This window comes from Apteryx rowi, unplaced genomic scaffold (genome assembly GCF_003343035.1).
Source record: "Apteryx rowi isolate R43461 unplaced genomic scaffold, aptRow1 scaffold_50, whole genome shotgun sequence".
Lineage (NCBI taxonomy): Eukaryota > Metazoa > Chordata > Aves > Apterygiformes > Apterygidae > Apteryx > Apteryx rowi.
This window is the reverse complement of record NW_020450761.1, coordinates 3136182-3162737: the sequence shown is the minus strand read 5'-3', so window position 1 is coordinate 3162737 and position 26556 is coordinate 3136182. Positions and strand designations below refer to the sequence as shown.

At 39.4% G+C, this 26556-nt stretch overlaps 2 protein-coding genes across 6 annotated transcripts in view; one reads left to right on the top strand and one right to left on the bottom strand.

Annotated features, from left to right (window-relative positions):
* ACOT13 (acyl-CoA thioesterase 13) overlaps positions 1-3224 on the top strand; it is a 7463-nt gene extending 4239 nt beyond the window's left edge. For both annotated transcript variants that reach the window (XM_026079855.1, XM_026079856.1), the window contains exons 3-4: positions 526-691; positions 2614-3224. In XM_026079855.1, the coding sequence (XP_025935640.1) occupies positions 526-682 (157 nt within the window). In that variant the 3' untranslated portion in view covers positions 683-691; positions 2614-3224. The remainder of the gene's footprint in view (positions 1-525; positions 692-2613) is intronic.
* On the bottom strand, positions 934-16455 carry CUNH6orf62 (chromosome unknown C6orf62 homolog). 4 transcript variants are annotated; one of them, XR_003255793.1, is made up of 7 exons: positions 14903-16455; positions 12556-12732; positions 11857-11979; positions 10817-10951; positions 10134-10214; positions 3436-3574; positions 934-2419 (listed from the first exon to the last, which is right to left on the bottom strand). XR_003255793.1 is itself a non-coding variant. In XM_026079854.1 (6 exons), exons 1-6 carry the CDS (start codon positions 15029-15031, stop codon positions 3551-3553), a joined length of 669 nt encoding a protein of 222 aa, XP_025935639.1. In that variant the 5' UTR covers positions 15032-16455; the 3' UTR covers positions 2634-3550. The 4 variants fall into 4 exon arrangements, 3 of the variants coding, with proteins under 3 accessions (XP_025935639.1, XP_025935637.1, XP_025935638.1); XM_026079854.1 differs by lacking the exon at positions 934-2419 and having other exon boundaries at positions 2634-3574; XM_026079852.1 differs by lacking the exons at positions 934-2419; positions 3436-3574 and adding an exon at positions 8932-10010.
* Positions 16456-26556: the final 10101 nt, after the last annotated feature.

The window sequence follows — 26556 nt, the reverse complement described above, 5'->3', positions numbered from 1 at the left end:
ACAGGGGGGAGAGAGAGAAGGGGAGCTTGAAGGCCTCCCAAACTTCCATGACTTTTCTCTAAGAAGAGTATAAGAGAAATATGAGAAACAGTTAATCTATGATTGGTTTCTGTACGGAAATGATCTTCTGGAGCTTTCSTTCCAGAGACATTTTGCAACTAAACCAGCCCAACTGGTTTAGAAGGGCATTAGGGAGTCAGCAGCCGCTGGAATGAGACTTGGAGCAGGACCTCTAAGTGAGGTCTTTGATACCTTATTGTTTCTGCTCCAAAATGGACCTTAATCAGAACAAAGCAATGGATTCTTTCTCTGCTACTACCCTTCAACTTTTTCTGCTAACTACTGCAGTAGTTAGTAGGAATTCAAGGACTTTAAGAAGTGGGCATGTGAAAGCAGGCAATTAGAGAGATGTGTTTTTATTAGGCAGTTTTGCTAGTTCCTTTCATGTTTATCTAAAATGCAGGGATATTCTTGTATTTGTGCTCTGTACAGAATCTTACTTGTTCATTTTGTTTTTCATTTAAGATACACTGCTGCTGCTAAGATTGGAGAAGAGGTACTGATTACAGCCCAGATTTTGAAGCAAGGAAAAAATATTGCATTTGCCAGCGTGGATTTAACAAACAAGGCAACAGGGAAGTTAATAGCACAAGGCAGACATACAAAGTATCTTGGAAATTAATATAAGAAGGTAATTTAAAAAATAATAATGTTGGGTTTGAGAATCTTGAGAATCCCATATGGAATGATTTTCTCATTTATGCAGTAAGATGGATCATTTGCACAAAATGTTGATAGCCTAATGAACTGTCTGTATTACCATCAAAATTGCTACAAGCCTAAAATTAACATCTACTTTGGAAGGAATAACAGAGTGATAGCATGAAGACACATCTATTTTTGTTCAAGATGACAGGAAGGTAGAGCCTTTGCACCAGCAAACAGCTTACYGCCATGACGTTAGCTTGGTTTTCTTTTGCCCATGGTATGCATCACTCTCTTCAGGTTTGTCACAATCACAAACACTGTATTTGCATATAAAGTACTTGCTCTTTAAGATGGTAGTAAAGAGTTTTTACAAACATTGTTTGAAACAGTATTTTGAAAGTGGAAAGTAGACTAATACAAAGGGTAATTTACTGATGCGGTAACAGATTCATAAGTATTCAATAAAATTTTCTGAAACTTTTTTTGAAGRCTAGTTAATAATTCTGCAGTCTCTGCATTGAGTAAAAGCATGTCAGCATGGAGTCGTTGAAAAAGTGTGGTGAAACCCTTGTACACAAATTTGCTTGATAATTTCATCATCATCACCCTATGATTTCCGTACGTGAAAATACAGTTACAACATCAGGGTTTTTCAGCTCTATCTAAAATTCTGGTTATATTTCTTTAAAAATCATCAGGTAAAACTCAGAGCTGAGTCTAAGTATATCTAGAGAGCCTTAGATCAGGCTTTAGCTGTAACTTGCCTGTCTTCTGTTGAATTTGGTAGAGCTAGGCTGCTATTGATCAGTTGAAGACTTGTCTCCTCATGCACTGTTGTGAACAGGTTTAATCACTTTAAACTGATGACAAATGATCCTTGGCAAGGCTATCACATTGTAAGAAAAACACCAATGATACATATGCAGTATAAGGTTCTATAAACCATGACCTTTATTTTTCTTCTCTAGAAAGAACTCTGAAGAAGTTTAATATACACTAGAGTACATGCAGAATTCTTTTTGTCATGCAAGTTGACTCATTCTCTCTAAAAGATTTGAGTTTTGTGATCAGATATGTATGTAGGGTTTTTGGTTTTTTTTTTGCTATGTGCATTCCAAAAACCAAAGAAATCATTTGCTATGAGTCCAGTTTGTTGTAAAACAGCGATCTGTCCTGCAAACTGATTACCAACATAAAGTTGAACACATTTAATAATGATCAGAAATCTTTCCAAGATGACTTTAAAACAAGCGGTATTGGCTGCTGCAACTTAACCTTAAATGGTAGTTTTCCAATAAAACTACAGTGGGCTCAGGCTCTCAGCATTTATTTTTACTGCAAGTCTAGTTCACATTGCATCCAATCCTGATATAAGCTTTTTCTATGAGGCTTAGAAGTGTACATGGCTTACACCCCTGTGGCTAAGTGAACTTTTAAGGGTGGCATCCTCTCTTCAGCAGTATATTCATAATAAGTTTCCTCCTCAGTATTTGCACTCATGCTCAGAGTCATCTCTGAATCCCCTTTATTGAAACATGATGCTTTGCTAAAGCATACGCAAGATGACACTTACCTCAGGTCCAGATTTATCTTTTTACCTTTCCTCACCAGAACTGTATGCTTCACTGGATCAAGTTGTTTCTCCCCTTACAGCTTCCTCTCCCCAGAGATCAATTATGAGCCTTGAGCATCTCCGGCTCCTCTGAAATTACTAACAAGAGGAACAGATTGAGAGAGGATCCATCAATGCGCGGACATGCCCTTTGGTTTAGCAAGTGTAGTTCTGGTTGTCTTCCCGTTAACATATTCTGGTACCACCAACTGTCCTTCACTCTTCTGCTCCTGATTCTCACCTCTTTTCCCTCCCTTTTTCTCATTCTTAAATTTTCCTGTTTTCTTCCACAGGTTACCCATGTCGTAGAGTGCAAGAGGTGAAAGAAACAGGAGTGAGGAATAACACATCTCCCCCTTCCCACTAGTATAATCCCACCCATCACTGGAACACAAGAGTGATTTTTGACTACTATCTGAAATAAAAGGCAGACAGTGATAATGAACAAGGTACTGAATGCAAGTGCTGAAAGATTCAGAGACCTCTTGGTTAGCTCTGTGTGCTGGGGCAACTCCACTGCTGTGCAACTGTCCCAATGCAACTTAGCATGACTTCCTCAAAGTTGGCTGCCTCAGGACACTACCATAGTAAGTGGTCTCATTCTATCACTTAGCATTCATCATATGTACATAATTACAATTGAAAAGTGTCCAGGCAAATTAAGAATGACAAATCTYAACACGTAAACAACAGTATCCTCCTGTTCTTATTCAAGTTTGGAAGACTGCTGCAGGCTAAGAGGTAAAGAGGAAAACCTTCCTGAAATAACAAGCGAGTTCTCTTCTGCCTCATAACATGCTATTCAACACAGTATTTTAGTGCTGCCTAATTAATAAAAGTGGGACATCATTAATATGCAGGCTAGTTATTTTAGAAGCAGTTCATTAAACTGAGTATTTTAAGACATCCTTGTTTGTTATCTCTCCGTTAGCAGCAGCACTCTGACCTCATCATTTATTTCACAGCTTAACTTTGGCTTGGGGACCTTCTCAGAAGGAATTGTCACCACTGAGCTTGTGTATCTTTGGGTGTAAACTGTCAAGTGTCAGACAATATTTGGAAGTGTTCTTTGCTGATTCCAGCCTAATCTACATGTTGAAAAAACAGTATCTTACCTTAGGTATATTTGAAGGGGAACAATGGAGAAAATATTTCCATAATAAGGACAAATGGCACATGGTTCCACTTGGCATCAGAACAAGCATTTCCTGTGGGGTTGACCTGGTTCCATCAGTGTAGATTTAGGCATAATTCCTTTACAAGCAAATAAAATGACTTGATGAGATCATCCTGTGATGCTTATTAGTATATGAAATATATCCAGTAACTGACAGACATCTGTAAGCTCCATACCTTACAGCTGCAAATGATGGGATAGTCCCTCCCATGCCATTTTTTTTCAGTAACATACCAAACATCTACATCATACTCTTTGATGTCTAGAGCTGTCATTACATAGGGCCAATCTTTTCTACATATGAGTCTGTAACCGATCGTGAAACAACCCACCTCCAGCAGTGAAAATGACTGCAGCTTACCCCTGCATGCAATATATTGGTCAGCTCAGTATTCATGCTGATATCACATTACTACTGACTACTGGATGAATGCATTCAGATGGAAACTCAAGTATCTGTGCCATGGTAGAGCTGCGCAGTCCTATAGTTCAAGGCTTTTACAGATCCCTTAAGAAATGAGGAACAAAAGAATCATTGCTGGTGTTTAAAACCAAGAGCAAGGATAGTAATCTGGGCAGGAACCAATTGCAAACTGAGCTGTTGTGAAGACGGATTTTGTTATTAAAGATTCCAGTTCTCAGGAATAAGCAACTTGCCAGTGATGCGCCAGACTGGGGTGGGGTGGAGGAAGGCACTGCTGAAACAGGTATTTTACTATCAGGGCTCCTTATTAGTCTTTCAGGTTAAGCTACCTGTCACAGAACAGGAAAAAGGTGGTAAATTCAAGCCCAAGAGACCATCTCTGCCTGGGAGGGAGGGAAGCCCCCCCCCTTCTTTTTTTCTTTTTTTTTTTTTTTTTTTTAAAGTGCAGAGACTACAAAATATATCCAGTCAAGGGTCTCAGGGCATAGCTGGTTCCCCTTGATTACTCTGTCAAGTTTGTTAAAAGCTAGCTGAGTTTCAATTCTCAAATTGGCAAGCATTACCTCTTAAAGGGGATTGGAGGGAGAAGAATTAGCTGGACTGCTGAATAACTGTTCTGAACAGTGGTTCAATGCTGTTCTGGTTCATTGATGGTTTCTGAGCCACTACCAGGGGACATGGAAGAACTCCCAATCGCATTTTATCACTAATAGTTTCATAGTTTTTCTCCCATCTGCAGAAATTGTCTATTCAGGAGAATAGAAAAGAAATGCCAAAGCTTCTCTCTTACCTCATTCTCTGCCGGTATGAAGAAGAGAAAAGCACTTTGATTCCTATTTTGCTGCTTAGGAGTTCTGGGACAACATGATGCCATTTACTACCTTTGTGATTCTACAATGCGTTCACTCAGTGACTTCCTGTTACTCCACACCCTGGTCCCAAGCAGCCATGGTTGTGCAAAGCTACAGTGTAAGCACATGATACAGTTCTTGCCTGAATCAAAGCAAATTACCTCTCTACTCTTCTCAAACATGACACATTGGCACGCTGGCTATCCACCAGAAAATCCCTGATTGCTCACCAAAGCACTACCCTTGGGCTGCGCAACTGTAGTAGGACTCTGGAGCTTTGGTATCTTCTGCTTAAATGGAGCAGCAGCTGCTTAGAGACAATTTTTCAAGAGAACCCAGAAAAGCAGCTTGTAGAGCATGTGCTCTAGGCTCAGCATGGGTCTAGCAAACTGTAATTGTGCTCAAATTATGGGACCTTCCCATATGTAAATCCTTTTCAAGCAGAAGAACTAGGTCATAGATATCTTCAGCCTTGACAAGCATTTTAATCAGCCATGCAAAAGAGAAATTATGCTGGCATATCACTTAGCTTGCTTCGGTTAACCTGTAGAGCTGATTTATCCTTCCACAGCATCAGTGCTGTAAAGTCAGCCTTATGAACTCCCAGCTGAGGTGCAGAAATCACACTGCAGTACCCACTGCTGTAGACAGAACTGTGGTTTTGTTCTTAATATTTCAAACAACAGAGTCCATCTGTATTTCAAGTGTATTACACTACAAGAAGAAAAAGTTAAACACCAAGCAAACACAAAGCACCCAGCTCCTATGTAGTACAGCAGGGAAAGAGCTAAGAGAATCTCAGTGTCTAGTGGAGGGCCTCCAACACCTTGAGCCTTTTCACTCAGTCATGTTGAAATCCTACAGCAACGTGCAAGTACCAAATAGGTGTGGAAGACACCTACAAGCTGTGACCTTGCTCTCAGAAAACAGTATAGCATCAGGTAGCACAGGTGCAAATGAAGACCAGACCTATACAAAGAGAGGTCCTTTTTTATGCTAATGATACTATAGCACAAGTGTTGGCTTTATGATTTGGGAAAGTGTGGTTTGTATATAAAGATTACTAGAATGAAAAAGTAGATTTGCTCCACAAAAAGCATTTCTAAAGTAACAGACTAGTCTCAAGCCACTTAGAAAACCAAGCGTGCTGGTTAATTCCCCCCCCTGTTGTAACATACTATTAAAGCCCTTTTCTCATTACTGCATTCCAGAAAGCTTTCCTGGAATCTGTAGGCTTATACAGCTTCTGATCTTCATACTTCCACAGCTAAAAAGCTGAAAATGGGAGAAGCATTTCCAGACCAATTAAAAGAAAGGCATTAGCAATTAAGTTAACTCATACCACATGTCTATCTGCTTAGTATACATAAATATAGTCTAGTAATTCTTCACCTGGGCAACTTTGATGCTAGTGTCAGGAATCTTAATATAATCTTAAATGAATCTGTACAGTGCATGGGAATAATCTCACATTTAAAGGGCAAAAAACTAAAGTGACCATCCTCAGTGTTCAACCCCCAAACAGATCTAATGAGACAGAGTCCATTAACCRGAAGTAACCTAGTGACTCAGCACATGACAAGTGCAAGAGAGAATAGTGCACTCTTGGCAGCAGAACGGAAATGGGCAGGGAAGGAAGCAAGCCTGATAAGCACGCTAAAGAAGAGTATGTACAAAGAACAGGAGTTTATGGCACTTGTATCAGGTCTTAGTTTTACGTAATTTTAAAACTAATGCATTATGCCTTACTAAAACATGCTAGCAAGAACATGATATTCTTTGAAAGATGTAACATTTTGAATGATTGTCTGAGCACTGTACACCTGAATGCCATTAAGTGCAGCTAATTAATGTAGATCATAATACACTGAAACTCAACATAACTTAGTTTCCAACTCAGTGCACCACTGCCAGGTGAAACAAATGGTCCAAAGGGATACAAATCTGCATAAGAAGATTCTAGTTTGCAGAGTGGGGTTGGGGTGGGGAGGGGAGTAAAACAGGTTTGACAATGCTTCTGCAAACTCTGCTTACACTATTTACTGCCACATGTCAACAGTACAAAAAAAATCTGGTCTTTCACAAGGACACTCAGAACACTACCTATATGAAGACCAAGCCCCTGCTTGTTTTATATTTTCTGCTCAGAAGTACAGATCAAGCAGATCTTTTGAAGATTTGGTTTCTTAGAAAAAARTCTAAAAAATTAAAACCGGGCAAACTACAAGCTTTGTTTCCAACAGGCTTAACATTTTGCTATGCAAAAATCAAACTGTAGCGGAGATAAGTAGCTTGAGGTAAAATGTTAAATGTTCAAACTTTGGTTCTAGTTTGAGTAACAGAGTTTTGAAGAGAAATGCTAAGTAATCCAAATATGTTTCTAGTGCCTGACATATATCACTTAATGTTGCAGTTATTGTATAACAAACTAACTTTGGAGAAAGAATTTATGTTTTAAGACAAATGTGACAGAATTAAAGTGSATCAACTGCAAACTAGCTACAGGCGTACTGCAACTCCTTTCCATTGGGCAAGGCTTGTATGAACAATTCTGTTGATCTTCCTATAGAGCACTTGTAGCAAGTAGCACTTGTGCAGCTGAAGCAGCTTGAAAAGCAAAGGAAAGCTTATATAACCACATACAAGCTAGACACTAACATTTAAGACATTTCTACTTCTCATCTAGTAAGCACCGGACAAGCCTTCCTTCACCAGACATCTCATTTAGACACAAGAAGTTTCACTGGGCCAGCACTGTCTCCTTCATTCTGCTGCCTCTGCATTTCTTTCTGCCCCAAGTCCACATGACAAATCTTCAAGCAATAATCTGGTAGAACTCCCACATTTAGGTGAGATATTGAGCATATTTCAATGCTTCAACTAGAAGCTCCCTTGAGAGATAGCGGGACAATTTCAAATTTCACTTTTTTCCTCTAAGGTCTTCCTGTTTGAGTGGAGAAAGAGAAATGCCTTTCAAAAATGCCAAATGATTTAAGAACAAACTCCTACACACTCCAGAATTCTCATGCTCCAAAGCCTGTTTCCTTTTATCTTTTTGACAACTTATTCAATACAGATGCCTATCAACTCAATCTGATAGCACAGCAAAAGTGTAACATTTGCTAGCTGTGTAGAACAGGCCACATTTAACAAAATTAGTATTATATAAGTATGATCTTATCCCAAGAAAGTATTGCATTTAACTCTGGCAACACTGTCACACAGAACAGACTTGCAACCTGTATGTTTTACACCTCCCAAATAAAAACTAAAAACACAATTAAATTGAACACACTGTTCTCTGTGATACAGAGAATCTTAAGTTAAGGATCTGGCCATGGCTGGCAGTTAAAGGGGATTGTACACGTCCACCCAGGCCAGCATCTTGAGGTTTCTTTCAAAAGAAATACCAGAATGAGGAAAACCAGTAATTCCTGCATTAGGGACTTTAAATCATTTGCTTTGTTAACGAAGATAACTACTGCCATACTCTCACTTCTATGAGATAATGCCCAAAAGAAAAATTTAAGAAAAAACAAAGGAGTTGCACTTTGAAAGCAAAATTCAAACTAATGAAACCTGACTGTTCAAGACACTACAAAACCTATTGCAAACCACATGCTGACATTTGTTATTGCTTCTTACAGGCCATTAAGAGGGAACACTTTATTTTAAGCTGGGAAATTGATCTTTTAAGCACTATCAACAGGAATGGTGATTTCCAAATCTTCTAAAAAGTCATTACACAAAGAATACTGTGCAGTGGAATTTTCAAAATGTTGCCCTAAAATGTCATATTAACAGGAGTAGCAACATTTTCCTTGYAAGCTGAGGCATGTATTAATGTAATGTTGCAGCTTTCAGGTAATGTTTTTCTAGTGTGCTCCAGTTTAACCTGTAGGACATTATGACCAAAGAATTGGAAATATCTATGTATCTACTGATATACTAGTATGCCATTAATTCAATTTGACAGCTAATTTTTAAAACATCCATTTTTCCCTACATACATTACAGGAGAATGCCCTCGCCTCTAATCTTTGCTAATCTTAACATCATCTCACAAGCTGTATATATTCAGTGCTYGCAATGGGTAACACTGTCAAAAGATAGGATATTAGTAAAATTCAATTCATAGGATTTCCATAAATAAACCCAGTCATCTTTCACCTAATTTATTTAAGTTCCAATTTTTTCCAATTCCAAACAAAAGCTAAATACAAGTTTTAAACAGGTAAGCACTAGTTTTATCCAAAGGGAGCAGGCTTATACAGTTTTACTCCAGTAAAGTACTCAATCCTTAAGCAAAGCCTTCTTTGTCATCAAAACTATACAGTAGTCTTCCTTTTATCATTGCACAATCTTAAAATGTTCTCTCAGAACCAACTTTTGACACTCCAAACACTATTTTACATTGTTTTATAATGTCTATTCCAAAAGAAAAAAACCTCAATGGCTTTTTCTTAAGAAATGTTTTAGAAACCAGTATTTCCTGCACAGTTCACCAGCAAGTTTACAAGTCTCAACTCTCAAGAAAAAATAATCCTCTACCAACATTGTTTCTGCAGCTAATATTTTACTTTATTTTTAGCTGCTTTAGCGACTTCAGACTCCAGGTCTGCCTCATCTGTATAAGTGTATCCAACTCAAAAGAATACTATCATACAGTTATACAGCAACTTGGGGAAAGAGATCCAAAAACAAAAGTGCCAGTAAACTTAAACATGGCCCAGCAAAATAAAAAAGGCAAAAAATGCCTGCACATTAAATGAGATGCTTTTTTAAAAAAGATTTCTTTCCCACATTTACTTTCTATTGTAATAGCCACTTTTCTGTTCATTAAAATGAATCCGATAGTGCTCTTTGATACAATCATTAACAGCAAAGCTATAAGGCTTTTATACCCGTTACATTCACTTCTCACCCTCCAAATACTGATGGTTAACATTACAGATGTTAGGGGGCATGACCAGCACAAATGGGAACACCATCACAAATGATCACCTTGTGCTTTCAGATACATTTGTTTCAGTGTACAGTCCCTTCATTTCACATTTTAGTAAGATGCTGATGCTGTGCAGAAGTGTGCAGAGCATCCTCTCTTTCACAAGGTCCATGCAGAAAACATCTAAAAAAAATTTAAAAGTTCTGAGATACAAATGATAAAAAAAATAATCCAGGATGATCAAGTTTCACAACGTATAGTGTTCTGAACATGAGTCCATTTTCTTCTAAATTCTGAAAGAATAAAGTGGTGAGGAAAGTGAAAATTCACTGCTGCATTCTGTGATCTTCCCCATTTTGCTGGCCAGTACCTTACTCTGGCAAGTAAGGACAGAGGTGATCCTCTATGGTACCAACCGTCCAGTGAGTGAGCTGCTCCTGTGGCAGGTACAGGCAGATGCTGCATAACTTGAAGATTGTAGCTTTGTTTTTTGGAGTCTAAAGGCAAAAAAAAAAAGCTATTAAACATGAAAGTTCACATGAGCCTAACAGGCAGAGCAGCACCCCCAGCAGACCCAGCCCAATTACCAGCTTGCAACTGCTGCAGTAGGGGCAGGAGAGGGAAGGACACACTTTTGAAAGTCTTTCTTTCAGATGCATAAATAACCTGAACTCAAGATAAGCCTGCAATATTTAATGACTAAAATCTTTTAATCATTTTGCTGTTAATTCTTCCCTTGCATAATTTCTGTAATATCATACAGATTAAGCCAAACAACTTTGTTTTTCCAAAACACTTAAATTTGTTTTAAAACATATTTAATTTTTTAATAAAAGAACATGAAATTGATTCTATGTGGCAACACATCTGGGGCCCATAGCTTTTTTTGCATGTCTGAATCCTATTTATAGTATAAGCTTCCTCTGAAACTACTGAAATGCAAACATGAATGCATTATCATTTTTTCTACTTAAATATTTTGCAATAAATTACTAATACTCCTGAGAAGAAAAAAATCACTTTATGATTAAAACACACTTCTTTAAAAATAACTCGCACTGTGGGTAATAAGAGAAAAAGAGGGACAGAATAAGCTTACCTGCAAGTGCTGTCTGTCAATGAAGAGAAACACTGACTGGTTAGGGTTGTTGACAACAATTCCAGTCTTGTCCTTTCGGCTCAGAACATGCAGAAACTGTTTTTCATAGTCACCATGATGAAATTCAAACTTGGCCTGCATTGTGTGGGAGAAGGAAACCAGGTATTTATTAACCTAAAACTCACATTTAACCAATTATTCTCCTTTACTCTGGAGCTTTACAACCACTTTTGTTTCTTTTCTTTTCTCATCTGTGAAAAACAAACTGGGGACAGCAGTGACAACTATGCATTTGAGTGTTGGAACAAACAACTTAAAAGGATTCCCCTGCACTGACATTAATCACAGCAATGACACGTTAACAAATCAAACAAAGGTGCAACCTTAACTGACTAAACGAAAACAGATTGAACTTGTTCTGGCAGAACATCTTTGTCCAAGTGTATTTCTTCCAACAATTTACTATTATTGCAGAATCAGTGCAGAAAACAATGCATATAATGTTGCTCAAAAATCTGAATGTACACAGCTAAAGCCAGCTGCTGAAAAATTAGTATGTTTGAAACTTGCTTATTTCAAGGCAAAAATTATAATGTAAAAATTCCATCCAACTCAGCTCCTTTTCCATTTAAGGAAAAAAAACAATTTGAGATATTCACAGAACCTTCAGGACATTATCATATTTAGACAAAGATCTGATTTTACTGAGAACAGCTGTGTCTAATTGACTTCTACAACTAACATTGTATATATTTGTATGTATGCATATAAAAAAGTATATATTAACAAAAACATATGTCATTTCCAAAGGTCTTTCATACACTTAAGTTTTGACAGTGCTAATATCACAGTGCATAGTGATAGGAAGCAGAATTATAAATAAAATTCTGCCTTACAAATAAAACCAGCCAGCATACTTTCTAATGTTCACAAAAGTCCCATAACTCAGCAACAACCACCTACTGGTTAAGAAGAGTACTTCCCTTCCCCACCCCCCAGACATATGTTACTTATTGAAGACAAAAAAAAAAAAAAAGTACCTGAACAGGCCTAAAGGGTTCATCAGATCCCTTCCACCGAGAAAACAGGAGACAGACTATCTTCTCAATATCATTACGAGGCCAAAGAATGAAGTCCATCTCCTGGGTACAGCCGATCACATCCTGTAAGTAGTAGAGTTAAATTCTGTACTTACAGTCCCTCCAGACACAGATAAGCAGATTATATATACAGATACACARTTTAAAAGTATTTATTACCACTTATTATGTTTATATAATTTCCCATTTGTATTACTCCTAGCACAGCTAAAATCTTTCTTGCTTTCTGTTGAATTTTAGTATCAGTACCCAATTAATAGAAACCCCAACTTTAAGAAAAAAGTATTGTTCTTAGCAAAGTTTATTTACCTTCTAATATTCACACAAAACCCCATTTAATTGTATAGCAAGAGTCACAGCAAGAAATAACACACACCTACTTAAAAAAGAGGGAGAGAAGGCCAGCAAGATATCGTTCCTAAGACATATCTGAATGAGACAGATTAAAGGTAAATTTAAAAATTTCCAAACAGATGTGATACATTACCCTTCAAACTATACCTCAAATACATGCCCTCAGATTTCTAGTGCAACAGAAGAATTGAGAAAACCGAAAGGCAGGATTAGCTAAGATTCATAAGAAAAAGCACGTGTTCAGAACTCAAATTAAAAYTCAGCAAGTGTAAAGAATAACTTTACCCTGCGCATAGACTGGTAGCGGGGTGCATGAAGCTGTACTACATCCTTCTGCAGAAGCTCTAAGGAACTTTCCAAAGAATAGCTGGAATCCCGCACACCTTTCAGGATATTTTCTTCATAATTATTGGTCATGACTGGTATCACTTCAGACACTTCAAAAAGTGCTGACTTTTTCTTCTAAACGAAAAACAAAAGAAATACAGTTACATTAAGATTACAATCCTTTCTAAGTAATTCTATTTGCAGATTATTCCAGCATTTCTGATTTTCTGTTAGCATTCATGTATAAAGTGCACATTATGTAAATTAGGACTTAGACAAATCATAGAAGAAGTTACACACAAAACAGCTAAAGTTGAACCAAGTGAGGCCAGCCACATTCTGTTAAAAAAAAAAAAAGAACTTTATAGCCTCCAAGCAGCACAGATTTACATGCCAATCTTGCAAACATTTCTGCAGCGCACCCTTAAAATTAAGGCTATATCTAAACATTACTAGGATTTAAGTTTTATCATATGGAATATATGACTCTGGGCTGACCAAGAGCTCTATGCAAGCTTCTGTCAGTAAATCAAATAACACTTTTTTTCCCCTGTGAAACACTTTCAAGTTGGTATTTGATGGAAAATGAAGTCTTTCAACTCCACACTCAGTAACAGTGGGGATCAGGATCCAATTTGAAGTTATTTATAAGCCATAAATTTCTCAATGAAAGATCATCTTCAATTGTTAAATAGCTTTTACACCTCTATGAATATTTCAGCATCTCTCAAGCATRGGCAAAATATTGCTATGGGGAAAAAATGAAAGAATATTTTTGTTAGTATATGTGAAATGCCATAAAAATTGTTTGCTTGCTACTAACAGCTTTCTTACAATTCATAAGAAGCCTTTATCTATTAAGAACTACATGACAAATAAGGCCTATTTTATTGAAAAAATCCAAGAAACCCACTGAGCCATAATATGTATAACAAACAAATGTTTACTGATCAACCTTGGCTGAGCTTAACTCCTGCTTTAAGCAAACAGGCACTGGATGGACATCCTTACAGTTCTCTTAGATACAAACAAATTTTAGAGTGTTTAAAATAGACATTGGCAATGAATTTCTACAAAGAAACCAGAAAGTAGTAGGAATGCTGCCACTAAAACCATTAAGGTGTTGATATAAACATATTAACACCCATATCAGCTAAGAAAAATCTAACTCTTACCACTGCTTAAACCTTCATATTTCTTTGAAAACAGTAGTATTTGTTTTGTTATCCATGAGGTCATTTAGCACAAGATGGGACAAAAGAATAAACTATACTATAAACACAAGAAAGTTAACCCAATAGTTTACCACTTTATGAGAGAATAACTAGAGATTATGATGTCCCACTAGTTCTAGTACTGACAGAGCTGGATCTGATGAATGAGATCAAACTGAATTTAAGAATGCAAGGAAACTTTTTAACTAAAAGCATTAAAAGAACATAGCTTCTTCATTAAAAAACATGCAACTATCACGCTCAAAATGCAAAAGCTACATGTTCAAGTGGGTTAAACAATTTCAGAGCTTATTTACATGCTTTTCATGTATTTTAGTATATATCCTGTTGCCATTTGCTTTTATCTTCACTTGCTCATCTGTGCAGCACACCTACTTGTTTACACCAACTTTTCCTCACTTTCTGTAGACAGAAACCAGCTTAGAATTGTAAGTTAGATTCAGAAATACAAACAAGCTCTCCACTTTGGCCCAGATACACAGTATCCAGTGGTACTACTCAATGCAGACAAGTAAATTAAGACTTCCTCTTTTATCTCCCCTCTCCCTTCCCAAACGGCAGCAGCAGCTTGATATATGCCTACATGCTTGGGTCATTTCAATATTGCATTTTGAGACTCCTCTCTTCAACTGCCTGCACTTCCCTTCTGCTTTAACCAGATAAATGCAGTAACTTTAGCAAACATTACAGTCAGCTCTCCTTTCTCAGTTCAACTGTTTCAAAAAACACAATTATGTAATTCAGGCCACTATTGGGCTTAGTGAGGTACAACATTAATTTAGATAAGTATTTATCCAACACAGAAGTTACCAACTAATCTTTTAATTGAGGCATCTGCATCCTCTGTGTTACAAAACTACAAATATTCCAAAAAGGAAAGCCAAAATGACGATGAACATGTAAACTGGGTGAATGTTATAGCAATAAGAAAATGTTAAAAATTCAATTAAACTTACTAAGTATAAATCACAAGCAGTGTCAGGCCAGCAAGACTTTGCACAGCACAATTAACACACAACTTGCATTGCAACATACAACACAGTAAGAGAGAAACATTAAAGGCAAGTTACCTTGTCCTTGAATACAAAGGCAACGTACATCTTGAAGTCAAACTGGTCAGCTAAAGATTCTTTTTTCTTTCTAAGCTGAGCGCGAAGTCTGTTCAGAGCTTGTTTCTTCCGGGAGTTTGGGTCCCCCATTTTGTAATGCAGGTGGTACTAAAGCCTTTGGAAACTGTCACTAAACTATGGGCACTTTTTCATAAGACTCAAGTACAACAGAAACAAGTCATTTTATTCCTGCTAATACGATTGAATAGATAAAACRCAAGTGTAACCCAAAAACGCACCTCAGGCAATATTTTATGAGAATGCCTTATTAGAGGGGTCAAGAAACAAAATAAGTAGTTGTCCAACCATGGCTGGACAAGAACAGGTTTTACAATAAACCAAAAAAAACCTAAGAATTTTGAAGAAAACACATTTGTGTGAACAGTTTAGCTGCAGGAATAAGTGGGTGAGAATGAAAAAAAACCCCCCAAATCTTATCACGATTTATGTGTACAATAAAAAGCAACTGGCACAAGCCCAATCCATGGGGGGGTTATTTTTGCTCTGCTTACAAAAAAAAAAGAAGCTGAAATTACAAATTGCGTTTTACCCCAGCCAGATTCATGACTCTACTGATTATTATTCTCAGATTTCCACTATTGCTATGTTGCCCGTCTTTTTTTTTTCCTTTAGAATTATTACACTTGGTGGACAGCAGAGAAAAAAGTGCAAAGGAGGAGTGCACATCCTGGGAGGTATGAGATTTCTCTGCCAACAACAACAAAATCAACTACAGACAACACAGTGCTGGTTTGCAGGGGAGCAAAGAGGAAAAACAGCGGAGTCATTTCTAACTTCATCCTGCTCATCATCAGGCACATCATTGCCCTGAGGCTATTGCTGCCTAAGAGAAGAGGGATCATGATGGCCATAGATGAGGGGTGGGCAGGGGTTAAAGGGACAGTATTATCTCACCTAGAGATTAAAACCCAAATCAATCCCCCAAAACCGGACTCCTTACCAGTGTGAGAGCCCTACATCCCCCAACACCTCACGCACTCCCTGGGCTGCTGATCCCCCAGGGATCCTTCTCTCTCTGCTGCTGCTGCGCTCCACAGCGAGCACGGTTAGCGGGTTAGCCGAGGCTGTGCATGGCCAATCCTTTTCGCTTCTCCTTAGGCCTCTCTCTACGCAAGACGGCAGAGGYGGCAGCGGGTGGCCTGTGCCCAGGGCAGCGGGACACCCACAGTAGCACGGCGTTCCCCCTCTCACTTCATGGTCACAACTTGGAAAACATGGAGAGTTTTGCTTCTGCTTTTCTTGCAAACCAGGTTTTTGGTGTCAAAATTTTTGCAAGGTTTTTTTAACTGCAAATCTAATTGCAATTTTAAACCTCTAAACACCCTCCCCCCAAAAAGCACATCCCCAGTTATCAGGTTATTTTCTTCCACTCTCCAGACATTTTCCCCCTCCCCAGATTTTGATTAGTTGGGGTTTAAAGTTGTTAGGTTAGCAAATTCGTCGGACCAAATTAAGAAGAGCGGAAAAATATTTCCCCCTCCTCTCTTTATAAAAAAAGAAAGGAAAACAAAAACAAAAACGGAACCCCTCCCAAAATTCCCCCCCCACTTAAGCAAGAGACTGAGAGACTCAGACAAGAGACCGAGACCGTGGCTTGCTCGCTACCCGCAGCCGGCGGGCGCAGGAAGAGCAGTGGAGGCGGCGGCGCTGCTAGCAGCACGGAGAGGAGCCATGTCAAGATAAAGCCACGAAGCCGCGGAGCCCCCCCATCCCTGCTGCAGTGGACACGGTGACCGGGCCGCCCGCTTTGCCGCTGCTCAGCCCCAGCCTGGTCCCCATAGTCTAGCTCAGCGCCCCGGTGCCGGGGAGTGGGGAAATGGTGGCGGAGAGAGGAAGAGGAGAAGGAGGAAGAGGCGACGGCGGCAGCAGCGGAGGGAGGAGGAAACGGCGGCGGGTCCCTGCGCTAGTGGCTCCTACGGAGGACGGCGGGCATAGAGATCCCGGAGCGGCGGAGGACGGGCACGGCCGGGAGGAGGGTGAAGGCGGCTGGAGAGAGCCTCTCTCCGCCCAGGCGGTCCCGGGAGGTCCTCGAAGGCGACAGCGGGAGCGGGCGGAGGCGCCTCAATCTGTGCCTGTGTCTCGGCCCGGGGCACGGGAGCGAACGCAGAAGAGGCGGCGCGGCCAGAACCAACCACTCAAAATGGCAGCGCCTGAGTCACACAGGCACCGCCCGGCCCTCACTGCGCAAGCGCGCTCTCCCGGCGCGTACCAAGCGCTCGAGCTCGTGGGGGGAAGAATGTTGTGCCCCAGGCAGAAAGACTCAGCGATAGCTTCAGTAGTCACGATCCCTCCTTTCTCATCGAGTCATAAAATTAACTGCAACAGCGGTAGGGCACCTCTGTGCTACCACTGCACCAATAATCCAGGTCACGCTTGCCTGCTTCTTCCTTCTACCCCCCTGCTCCTCGTGTCATGGCCCTCATGGCCCACGTGACCCTGAGTCGGCCACCGCCCCCAGGGAAAGAACCCGGATGGAGTTGCTCAACGGGGCATGGAGAAGGGGGGGAGGGAAGGAAAGCGAAGCGGAAGGAAGGGAACACCATCCCCCTCTTCCCCTTCTCTTGACTTGGTATCGGCCTGGCGCAGCCCGTCTGCCCCGCCGCTTCCCGCGCGCGAGGTCCGCCCGGAGAAAAGGGGCGCGCGGCGCCCGCCTCCAACCGCCCCCAACCGCCCTGCCCCCAACGCCGACCCCCACCCCCTTTGAAAGTCTTGGTGAGGATCTGTGGTGATCTAAGAGCCGTCTTAAAAGCTTTGTGTATTTTACCAGCCGAAACGCAAGCATTTATAGAGGGGAGGGAAATTTTGAGAGTGCTTTGAACTCTGTTGCAGGAAAACATTTTCTGCGACCTAGGGACTTAAGTTAAACCATGATAGATTCCAGGCATGTCTGTTCTATCATGTCTCAGTATTAAGCTAGGCAGGCTCAAGTCTTTCAGGTGCTTCTGCAGGTCCTGTTTTTTTTTTTTTCTTTCTTTCTTTCTTTCTGTTTCTTCTGAACAATTCAACATTTTAATCCTGCCATGACATATTTGTTCCTGAGGATTCTGAGGCTTTTGCCTTTCATTATTAAACTAGTTGTAGCGGGAGATGGACATAGTGTCCTTAGAGCATAAGATCTTGGCTTTCTACCTCTGAGGGAGTGGTAGACCTTGACCGTATTTAGTTCTGGTACAGACATTGTGATAGGTGCTCCCAAGACACAGAGGAAAACATCATTGTTCTGAGAAGCTCAAAAACAAAAAGGACAAAGAATAGACGTGGAAAATACAAGTAATGTCATGTCTTGTTTTAAAGTCAGGTGCAATAAATTCATTTTTTCTCAGTTCAATCTCCTTTTTATTTTCTTGCATCAATTACAAACTGTAGTTTTTCCAAAATTCCATACTTCCTTCCTTTATAAGAATCCTGTCATAGAGAAAAGGAAAACTTACCTTGTTTCTTTAAAGTTACCKTATATGCCATGATGTGATTGGCAAATCTAGATTTTAAGACTTGCAGGGACCCATTTTTCTAATTTCACTCTCTGGATTTTGCATCAGTCCAGAATGTATATTTGCAGTAAACCATGAATTAAAAAAAAAAATCCAGTACCATCTCAAATACTAGTCTTGCAACAGAAACCGCTATATTTACAGCCCATGCTTAACTATGTGTTCCTCCATGGTGGTTATATTGCTTCCTGAGTAGATGTGCTAGTTTTTAGAATTAATTGCTATTCCAGAGATACAAATGTAATCCTTGGAGAAAAGTATCTATTTTTATTTCTGTACTACAAGGAAAAGTTTATACCTTACACCCTATACCTTCTCTGCAATGAAAAAGAAGCAAGGAGATAGTTTACTTTTTAGGTGTGTTCTTTAAATCAGAAGACCCAAGAAGAGAAGGAAGAAAAGTCATTTTTAGTGCTTGGTCCAGCTATTTGATTGTCCACTTCTCTTTGGACCCCTTAGGCATGCAATAGGAAGCCTCACCATCAAAAATTATGCAAAATGAAGGTGCTTCTAAAATGTTAGGAAGGTTTGCATTGTGCTGAACCCGGAGTTAAGAGGATGATGACTCATTGTTTTGCAGTTATATATCTCAGCTACAGTAAAAAGTAGGTCGCTGGGGTGAATTCATCTCTTCCACCTTCCCTCTGGTGATGTCTGTGACTCACTAGAACAGAAATAATATTAAAAAAATTACAAGCAGAAGGCAAGTGCTGCTACACTAACTCATATGATTGTGCTTCAAAGGCCACAGAGCATGGTGACGGGCACTCTGTAATAAATTTCATGAGCTTTCAGAGTCTTTTTTCTGTCTCTGCTCTTAGTTGGCTCTGCTGGCTCCCTTTGTTCTCTCCTGTCTTTCGTATTAGTTGTTTTCCTTTAGTTCACCTTTCTTTTACACACTTTCCCTTGAACATCTTGTTGACGTTCCTCCTGCCTGTCTCTTTCCTAGGGAGCTGTCATGTCACTGTCCTTAGATCCCACCATCTTCACCTGCCATCAGTCAAGCCTTCTGATTCAAGTAGTCCTTCAGATACTCTTTCCTGCCCTGTTACAGGCATTATTCAGAACATTTCCCTGTTGTTTGAACAGGAGCAGTGCAAAAACAGACCATTTTTACCCACTCATAGACWTCTATAAGACTGTTCATTTTTCTTCTAATGGCAATGCCTATTGAAAATAGCCCTGTATTTGGAGGTAAAAAGCAAGCTGTCTAAACAGGAGTATTATATTAGCTCTAGACTGTTAGCACTATTTCAAAATGTCAGAAAGCTTTAACTATAATATGAGTCTGACCTTAAAGAGATCTATATTTAGATACCCGCTTTTTTCAGTCAAAGCAGTTTTGTTTGCTATGCTACCCTTTACCACATTTTGTGCTGCAGCTTGAAATTCCTTGTTGCGTCCACTGCTATTTTAAGCTCTGACTCACAGTTGCCCTGTGACCCTCTTTGTGCTGGCATAACCAATGCAAAGAAGGCCCTGCACAGCAACACTGCTTTGAGTGGGGATTACCCCAGCACAGAGGGCCCTCTGAGGCAACTGGCACCTAGTCTGCCTGCAGAGGAGGGAGGAAGAGTCTTCTTCCATCCCAGTAACTCCAGCTGCCCTCTCCAGGCAGCCCTAACTGTAGCAATACAGCCACAGCTACTGTCAGCTGTTACACAGGACTGGGCAGCCGCCCAGCCCCAGGTAGAGAGCAAGCCCCCCCAAAATTTGTCAAATGTAATGCTGGCACAAGGAGAGTTTTTCTTCTGGAGGGCTTTCTAGAAGGGCTATGAGGAGAGAGACTTAGAGGAAATAAAAATCAGACAATAWTCAGTGTTAAGCAGCCACCAGCCATCTTTTGTAAGCTCAGGCTACCCAAATCCTTTTGCAAAATTTTGGAAGGCAAAGAGCAACTGAAATAATTCCTTGTGTATAGATGGCTTCTCTTCCTTATATAGGCAACTGCSTCCCTTACCAGGCTCAGTGAAGATTTTTTCTTTTCGTTCATTGGCTAGTAAAGATATCCTGATAATGTTTACACATAGGAGTAGACCAACCAAACTAAGTATGAGTGTATGTACATAAACATCTGTGCTATTAAAGCCATGAGTAATAGCTGACTCTATTGTCCTACTTTAATAGAGCTGTGCTGGTTTTTATCCATAGCGCACAATTATGAAGCTCATGTAGTAGAAAAAAGATACACGTCAACATCTTAGTTAAAATAACGTACATGAATTCATTTCTTTTTGCTTCTGTGTTACTAAATGAAGTGGGAATTAAAACCTAGCAGAGAAAACTTTAGGCGCTATCCATCCCTAATTCTACTGACCATATAATTGTATGTTGTTATGCTTCTTACTGGTTATGCAATATTGTATCATTTATAAGGGAGACTTGTGTGCCTGAAAGCTTGTGTGTTTTTTACGACTGTATCAGTTTAAAGAGATATTRTCTCTCTCTTCAAGTCTTGTTTAAATCAGTATAAACTCTTCAAATCTTGTTCAAATCATTATAAACTTTATCACTAAGGAAAGGAGAGAGAAATGTTGATGCTATACAAAACAACCCTCAAAAGTATGTTGTGACCGTATATGCAAAAAACATAATGGTTCTTAGGCTGCAATCCCATCAGCACAGCAAAAATATTGTTTCTTGTGCATGCTAAATTGAGGCCGAGCAAAACAGTCAGTAGACTGGGTCAGCTTTTGCTTGCTTAACGTAGCATAGACAGATTAGCTGGTGTCTTTTAGTCTCTCTTTTCTTCTTCCACTCAAAATGAGGGCTTTGTATGTTACTATGTAGTTGGAGTCCTGTAGTTTTTGGGGAATCAAAAGCATGCGCATCCCTAGGGACTTTTATCTCTGCAGGAGGGGGATGACACTGTTCAGCTGTCATCCTAGACAAAAATAGAATCAGGAAGCATGGGCAATAACCAAAGTGAAGGTAGGGAAGTGTCTGAGTAATGTAATTTTGAGAAACAGCAAGTTTGGAATGTTTGGTTGCTTGTATATTTTTTTCCTTTTCTGCTCTGAAAATCCTGCATTTTCTGTTCTCTATTTAATTGTTTTCTTACTCTTTTCCAATGAACTTAGGCACTGTAGTTTTTTCACATTTAAGTTGCATAATTAATTGTGGTTTTGTTTGCAAATTAAAAAGAATTGATAACTTTATAAAAACACCTTGAGTATTTGTTTGAAAACTGACATGATTTCAGATCCTAACACCTGTTTTTAGAATTGAACATTTATTCTTAAGCATGTATGCAAGGTTGGAGTCTACTGCCCAAGTTCTTAATTTCCACCTCAATAACTAGTTTTATTTTTCAAAAGATTGTAACAAAGTGATGTATAAGAGCAATAATTAGGAATAGATGAGATGGAGTCTGCTATCTTCCTGTTACACTTTCCATTCATGCTGTATTGTATGTATATGTTAGAGGTAGTATCAGCCCTGAAGCTACTTTCTTCAAAAGCAGAGCAATGATTGATTCAGTGCCAAATGTTTATTCACCAGACAAAAATAAATTAGAATCCCTTTCTAAATTCAAACAAGACAAATTAGGTGGCAATTAAAACCCTTTAATATACTTCAGGATACACTATGATTCACTGTTTTCTGCCTTTAGAGCAAACATTAATTTCCAAGAAGTAACAGGAATGCTAGTATGAAGGGAAATGGCAATGTTTCATGTGGAAAACATTTCTTACATCATACTATGGACAAGTATATGTCCACTGCTCAGCTATTGCTACAGCATTAAGCTTCATTCATCGCTTCCATATGTCCTGCCTTCTAGCAGCAAGGCTGTCGTCATAAAATTCTTGGGCATGTGAGGTATTGATCCTGAACTGGCTGAAAATACACCTACTATCTTTYTGGGTTTGTTCCAGCTTAATAATTAGTTATATATATATTTTTGAATACAGTTGATTATGTGTGTTGTCATTTTTTGCTTGTCCAACTTATGCTTTCCTGCTCCTATTTAGGACTGCTAAGTATGTGCAGTTATGATGTCAAAAATAACCAAAGGTTTCCAGCACCTTGGCTGAGAAGATAGCTTACCAAAACACTGACACACAGTCAGCTGCCTCTTTGAATTTGCTGGTCATGATTTCTTAAACAGGTTGGCCACCGTATTCAAAGTTTTGTATAATAAATGCAAAGAAATGCACACTTCTTGTTTCTAAAACTTTGCATTTATTTTGAAAATGTCTGAAATACACATTAAAAGACAAGCCACCCTGCCTGCAAATTCAGCTTGAGATTTGTAAATAAACTTGCCATTCAAATTCCATTGCACAAAGTAATTTGATGTTTGAAAAGGCCACTGACTCTTTGTCACTGTGCTGCACCATCTTCAACTTACATTCTTAGTGCAGTGCAAATGCATTTCACAGAATCACAGAATGGTTGAGGTTGGAAGGGACCTCTGGAGATCATCTAGTCCAACCCCCCTGCTCAAGCAGGRTCACCTAGAGCACGTTGCACAGGATCGCGTCCAGGCGGGTTGTGAATATCTCCAGAGAAGGAGACTCCACCACCTCTCTGGGCAACCTGTTCCAGTGCTCTGTCACCCTCACAGTGAAGAAGTTTTTCCTCATGTTCAGATGGAACTGCCTGTGTTTCAGTTTGTGCCTGTTGCCTCGCGTCCTGTCGCTGGGCACCACTGAAAAGAGTCTGGCTCCATTTGTCTTCATTAAGTTTGTCCGATTTGTCAAAAACAGAGATAGTCATGTTTCAAAGTATTTTTTTTTTGTGTTTGCTCTGCAGGTGCTTGCAAGAACAAAATTAAAATTTGAAACAACTTGTTTTAATTACTAAGTCTGTAAATAATATTCCAGAATTGGGACTAGCTTTAGCTTAATARTTCCTAGCCCATATAGAAAATGTTTCATTTTTTAATCTCAAAGCACTACAGAAAAGATATTTTTTCAAAGAAAAACCATAGCTGAGAAGGTTAGGACCTAACAGTGTTTTAAGGGATATCTTGGTGACTCATATAATTCTTTACTAAGGAAATTCAGAGGGAGAGATGTAGATTTTTCTTTTAATTTTTCCCCTCTGAATCACTGAGGATCACTGTACTCACGGGAAAATCTTTTCTACTAATACACAGAAAAGAATTGCAGACTTTCAGGAGATTTGATAAATAGCAGTGGCCACCGTGGACCTGCTGGCATTGTGAATTATACTTGGATTGTGCTGCGTATGTAATAATCTCTCTGGACCGTTTTATTAGAATGCAGCCTTCTGTGATGATTAACCTGGGGGGAAAAAAAAGACAAATGATGAGCTTCTTGCCCATAACACATGATACAGCAAAAAACCACTCATATGATATAACATGGTGGTACCCCAGAAACAATACACTGAGGCAAGGGAAGCGTTAGGCAAAGTAATGCCACGCTGCCACCTAGTGTCGCCCTGAGGAGTGCAAAGGGCTGTTTTCCATGGGCACTGCGAGCTACGCGTGCGTTTTTGGAGCTGGTGTTGCGTTTAACGGTTGTGCACACTTGGTCCAGTGTGTACACCCACAGTTTCCATCTGAACTTCCTAGGCACTTTTGGGGAAGTCCCAAAAGATGTCACACTTGAAGTCAAGTCTGTCAGAAAACAGCTGCTGAGCAAGATGTAGCCTAAGATGAGCAATTAATTTATTGCAGGCCAGGCTTTCTCAATTTTTCTTTTTATCCCTTAATAAATGGCCATTTTTTTGGACAGAAGGGCCAAGAGAACAGCAAGACAAAAGCTAAGAGCTGCAGTTCCTGTTTATTGATTCAAAGATCAAAACCCCAGCCTTGAAGCTGTCCTTCCAGGACCTTTTTGCAAGACTTGCACTCAGAGCAGCACTGAGATAGGAAATTCACATTTCTTAGAGGCACAAGACTGAACTGAGTCTCTTGAGCCTTTCCACAGTAGTTCTCTGCGTCTGAAACGGTTACAGCAGTTGCCTACATTAAGTACTAATAAATAGGAAAGCATTTAAGATATTTACATACATGTGGAAATAAAAAGAGTACTTAAGCACCACAGAGCTAGATAATTCTCTGTGGATTACAAGAAAGGCCTATGACAAAAGCCACAACATGACTGGCAAATAGAAATGTCTTTTTGCTGCTCCTTGTCCACGCTCAATTTGATTCAGATAGCTAAGTCCAGACTCTCCAGCGAGCTCCACTGTATAAACCTTAGGAAGTTTCCGCACATAGGAGTCTAAGCAGGTCTGGATACGAAGAGTTATTAGAAACTAGGCAGTGCCTTCCCACTTATTCCTGGCTTCCCAGATACATGAAGTCCTCCAAGAAGCTTTTTCCAGTTGTCACTTGTTATAAAAACAGGTAACATTTACCAGTGACAACAGAGTATAAAAACTTCAAAAAGTGCACATTCTCTGCTGCCACGAACAACCTAACAAATTGGCTGAGCTCTGTGGGAAATGTTGGCATGTTTGCTCAGGCGCACTTGAAATGCAAATAGTCATAAGTATTCATGACACAGTTTTATTTTTTATGAAACAAGCTGAAATGCAGTATGTCGCTGTGAATCTGAAGAAATATATTTTCTACTAGTCTTGAGACTGACAGACTTTTGCATGTAAAAGTGCCATAACTTCTATTTAAATTTAGCCCTCAACCACAAAAATGGGGATTATTGCAGCAATGAAACCTGAAACCTTTCTGTGAGATTTTTTTATATATAATTATACTGGTTTCCCACAGTTGGACTATGAATAAGCTTCTAATAACAAGCTCTCTGTGTTCTTTCTGATGTGGCRTAGAGATTCTTTACAAATCCTTCAAATTGAAGAAACTGAACAGAAGGAAAACTCTGAGACACAGTGGTTCATTACAGGACATGTTCTTCGGCTGGATAAATCGAAGGAGTGGCACCTTTGTAATAAACCTCCAGATTGCATGCCTCCAGCAAAGAACAGATTAAAAGGAAAAGCAAACAGAACTCTATCACATCAGACCCATCTCCCATTACCTCAGCCCATTCCAATTATCAACCCTTTCAAAAGCAGTTATTTCACTTTTGAATCGTAAATTCACCTGAAAACTTTTGATGAATTAAAACTGAATTTTTAAAAGGTAGTCTTTGAGTTAGCTTCACCTGGAAACAACAATATTACAAATATTATATCGCTACCATGAAATAAATACTCATATTGCTGCGCATGCACATATATTTTAACATACTTTATATAACATATATTTTATGTTTTCTATATAAAAACAACGATTTTTATGTATGCCTTACCTGTATAATAGGTAAAGACAAATTCCCTGTCCAGGATCTTTCTGCAGGGAGATCTAATTCTGCAAAGATCTATGTGTATGCTTAATCAAAGTTTAGCATATCTGCTAGTGTTTTGGAATATGGAAAGCTCAAACTTCCTTCTGCAATCAATGAGAATTAATTTAAAAGCATAAACACTTTTTTTTTACTAGTATAACAGAACCATAGTAATTGAGATATTTCTGCACTTACGTTATTTTTATTTTCTTGATAGAGGACAGCTTATTGAGGTGACAGTTTGCTGATGAAACTAAATTATTCAATGTAATAGGTACAAGGGCTGACTGAAAAACTTTGAAAGAGCACTATGAAACCGAGTAACTGGGCAATACAACAGTCAGTGAAATTCAGTGTAGATAAATGCAAAAGGACAAACATGGGGAAAAAACAATCTTAATTTGACATATCAGATGACAGGCTTGACTATCATTCAGGAGTGAGATCTTGTAGTTATGACAGACAGTTCCCCCAGAAATGTCAGATCAGTGTTGAGCCACCATTAAAAAGGTAAATCAAACTGGAAATAGTCTGTAGAAGAGCAGAATGATGGAGCAGGTCCCATGGAAGGAGTGACCAAGTGGACCTGGAGGAGATGACTGCAAGGGGATGTGATAGAGATGGATGAAACCAAGTGGCATGGAGAAAACAGACAAGGACTGCTTGTTGCCTCTGCCTGTACAAGGACTAGGGATATCATGAGTAGCTCGAGGAGCCAGGTTCAAAAGGAAAAGAAAGGAGTGGTTTTTCAGACAACGGCTATTTGAGCTCTGCAACTCCTTGTGAAAGGATGTTGTGGATAACAAAAGTTTACATGGGT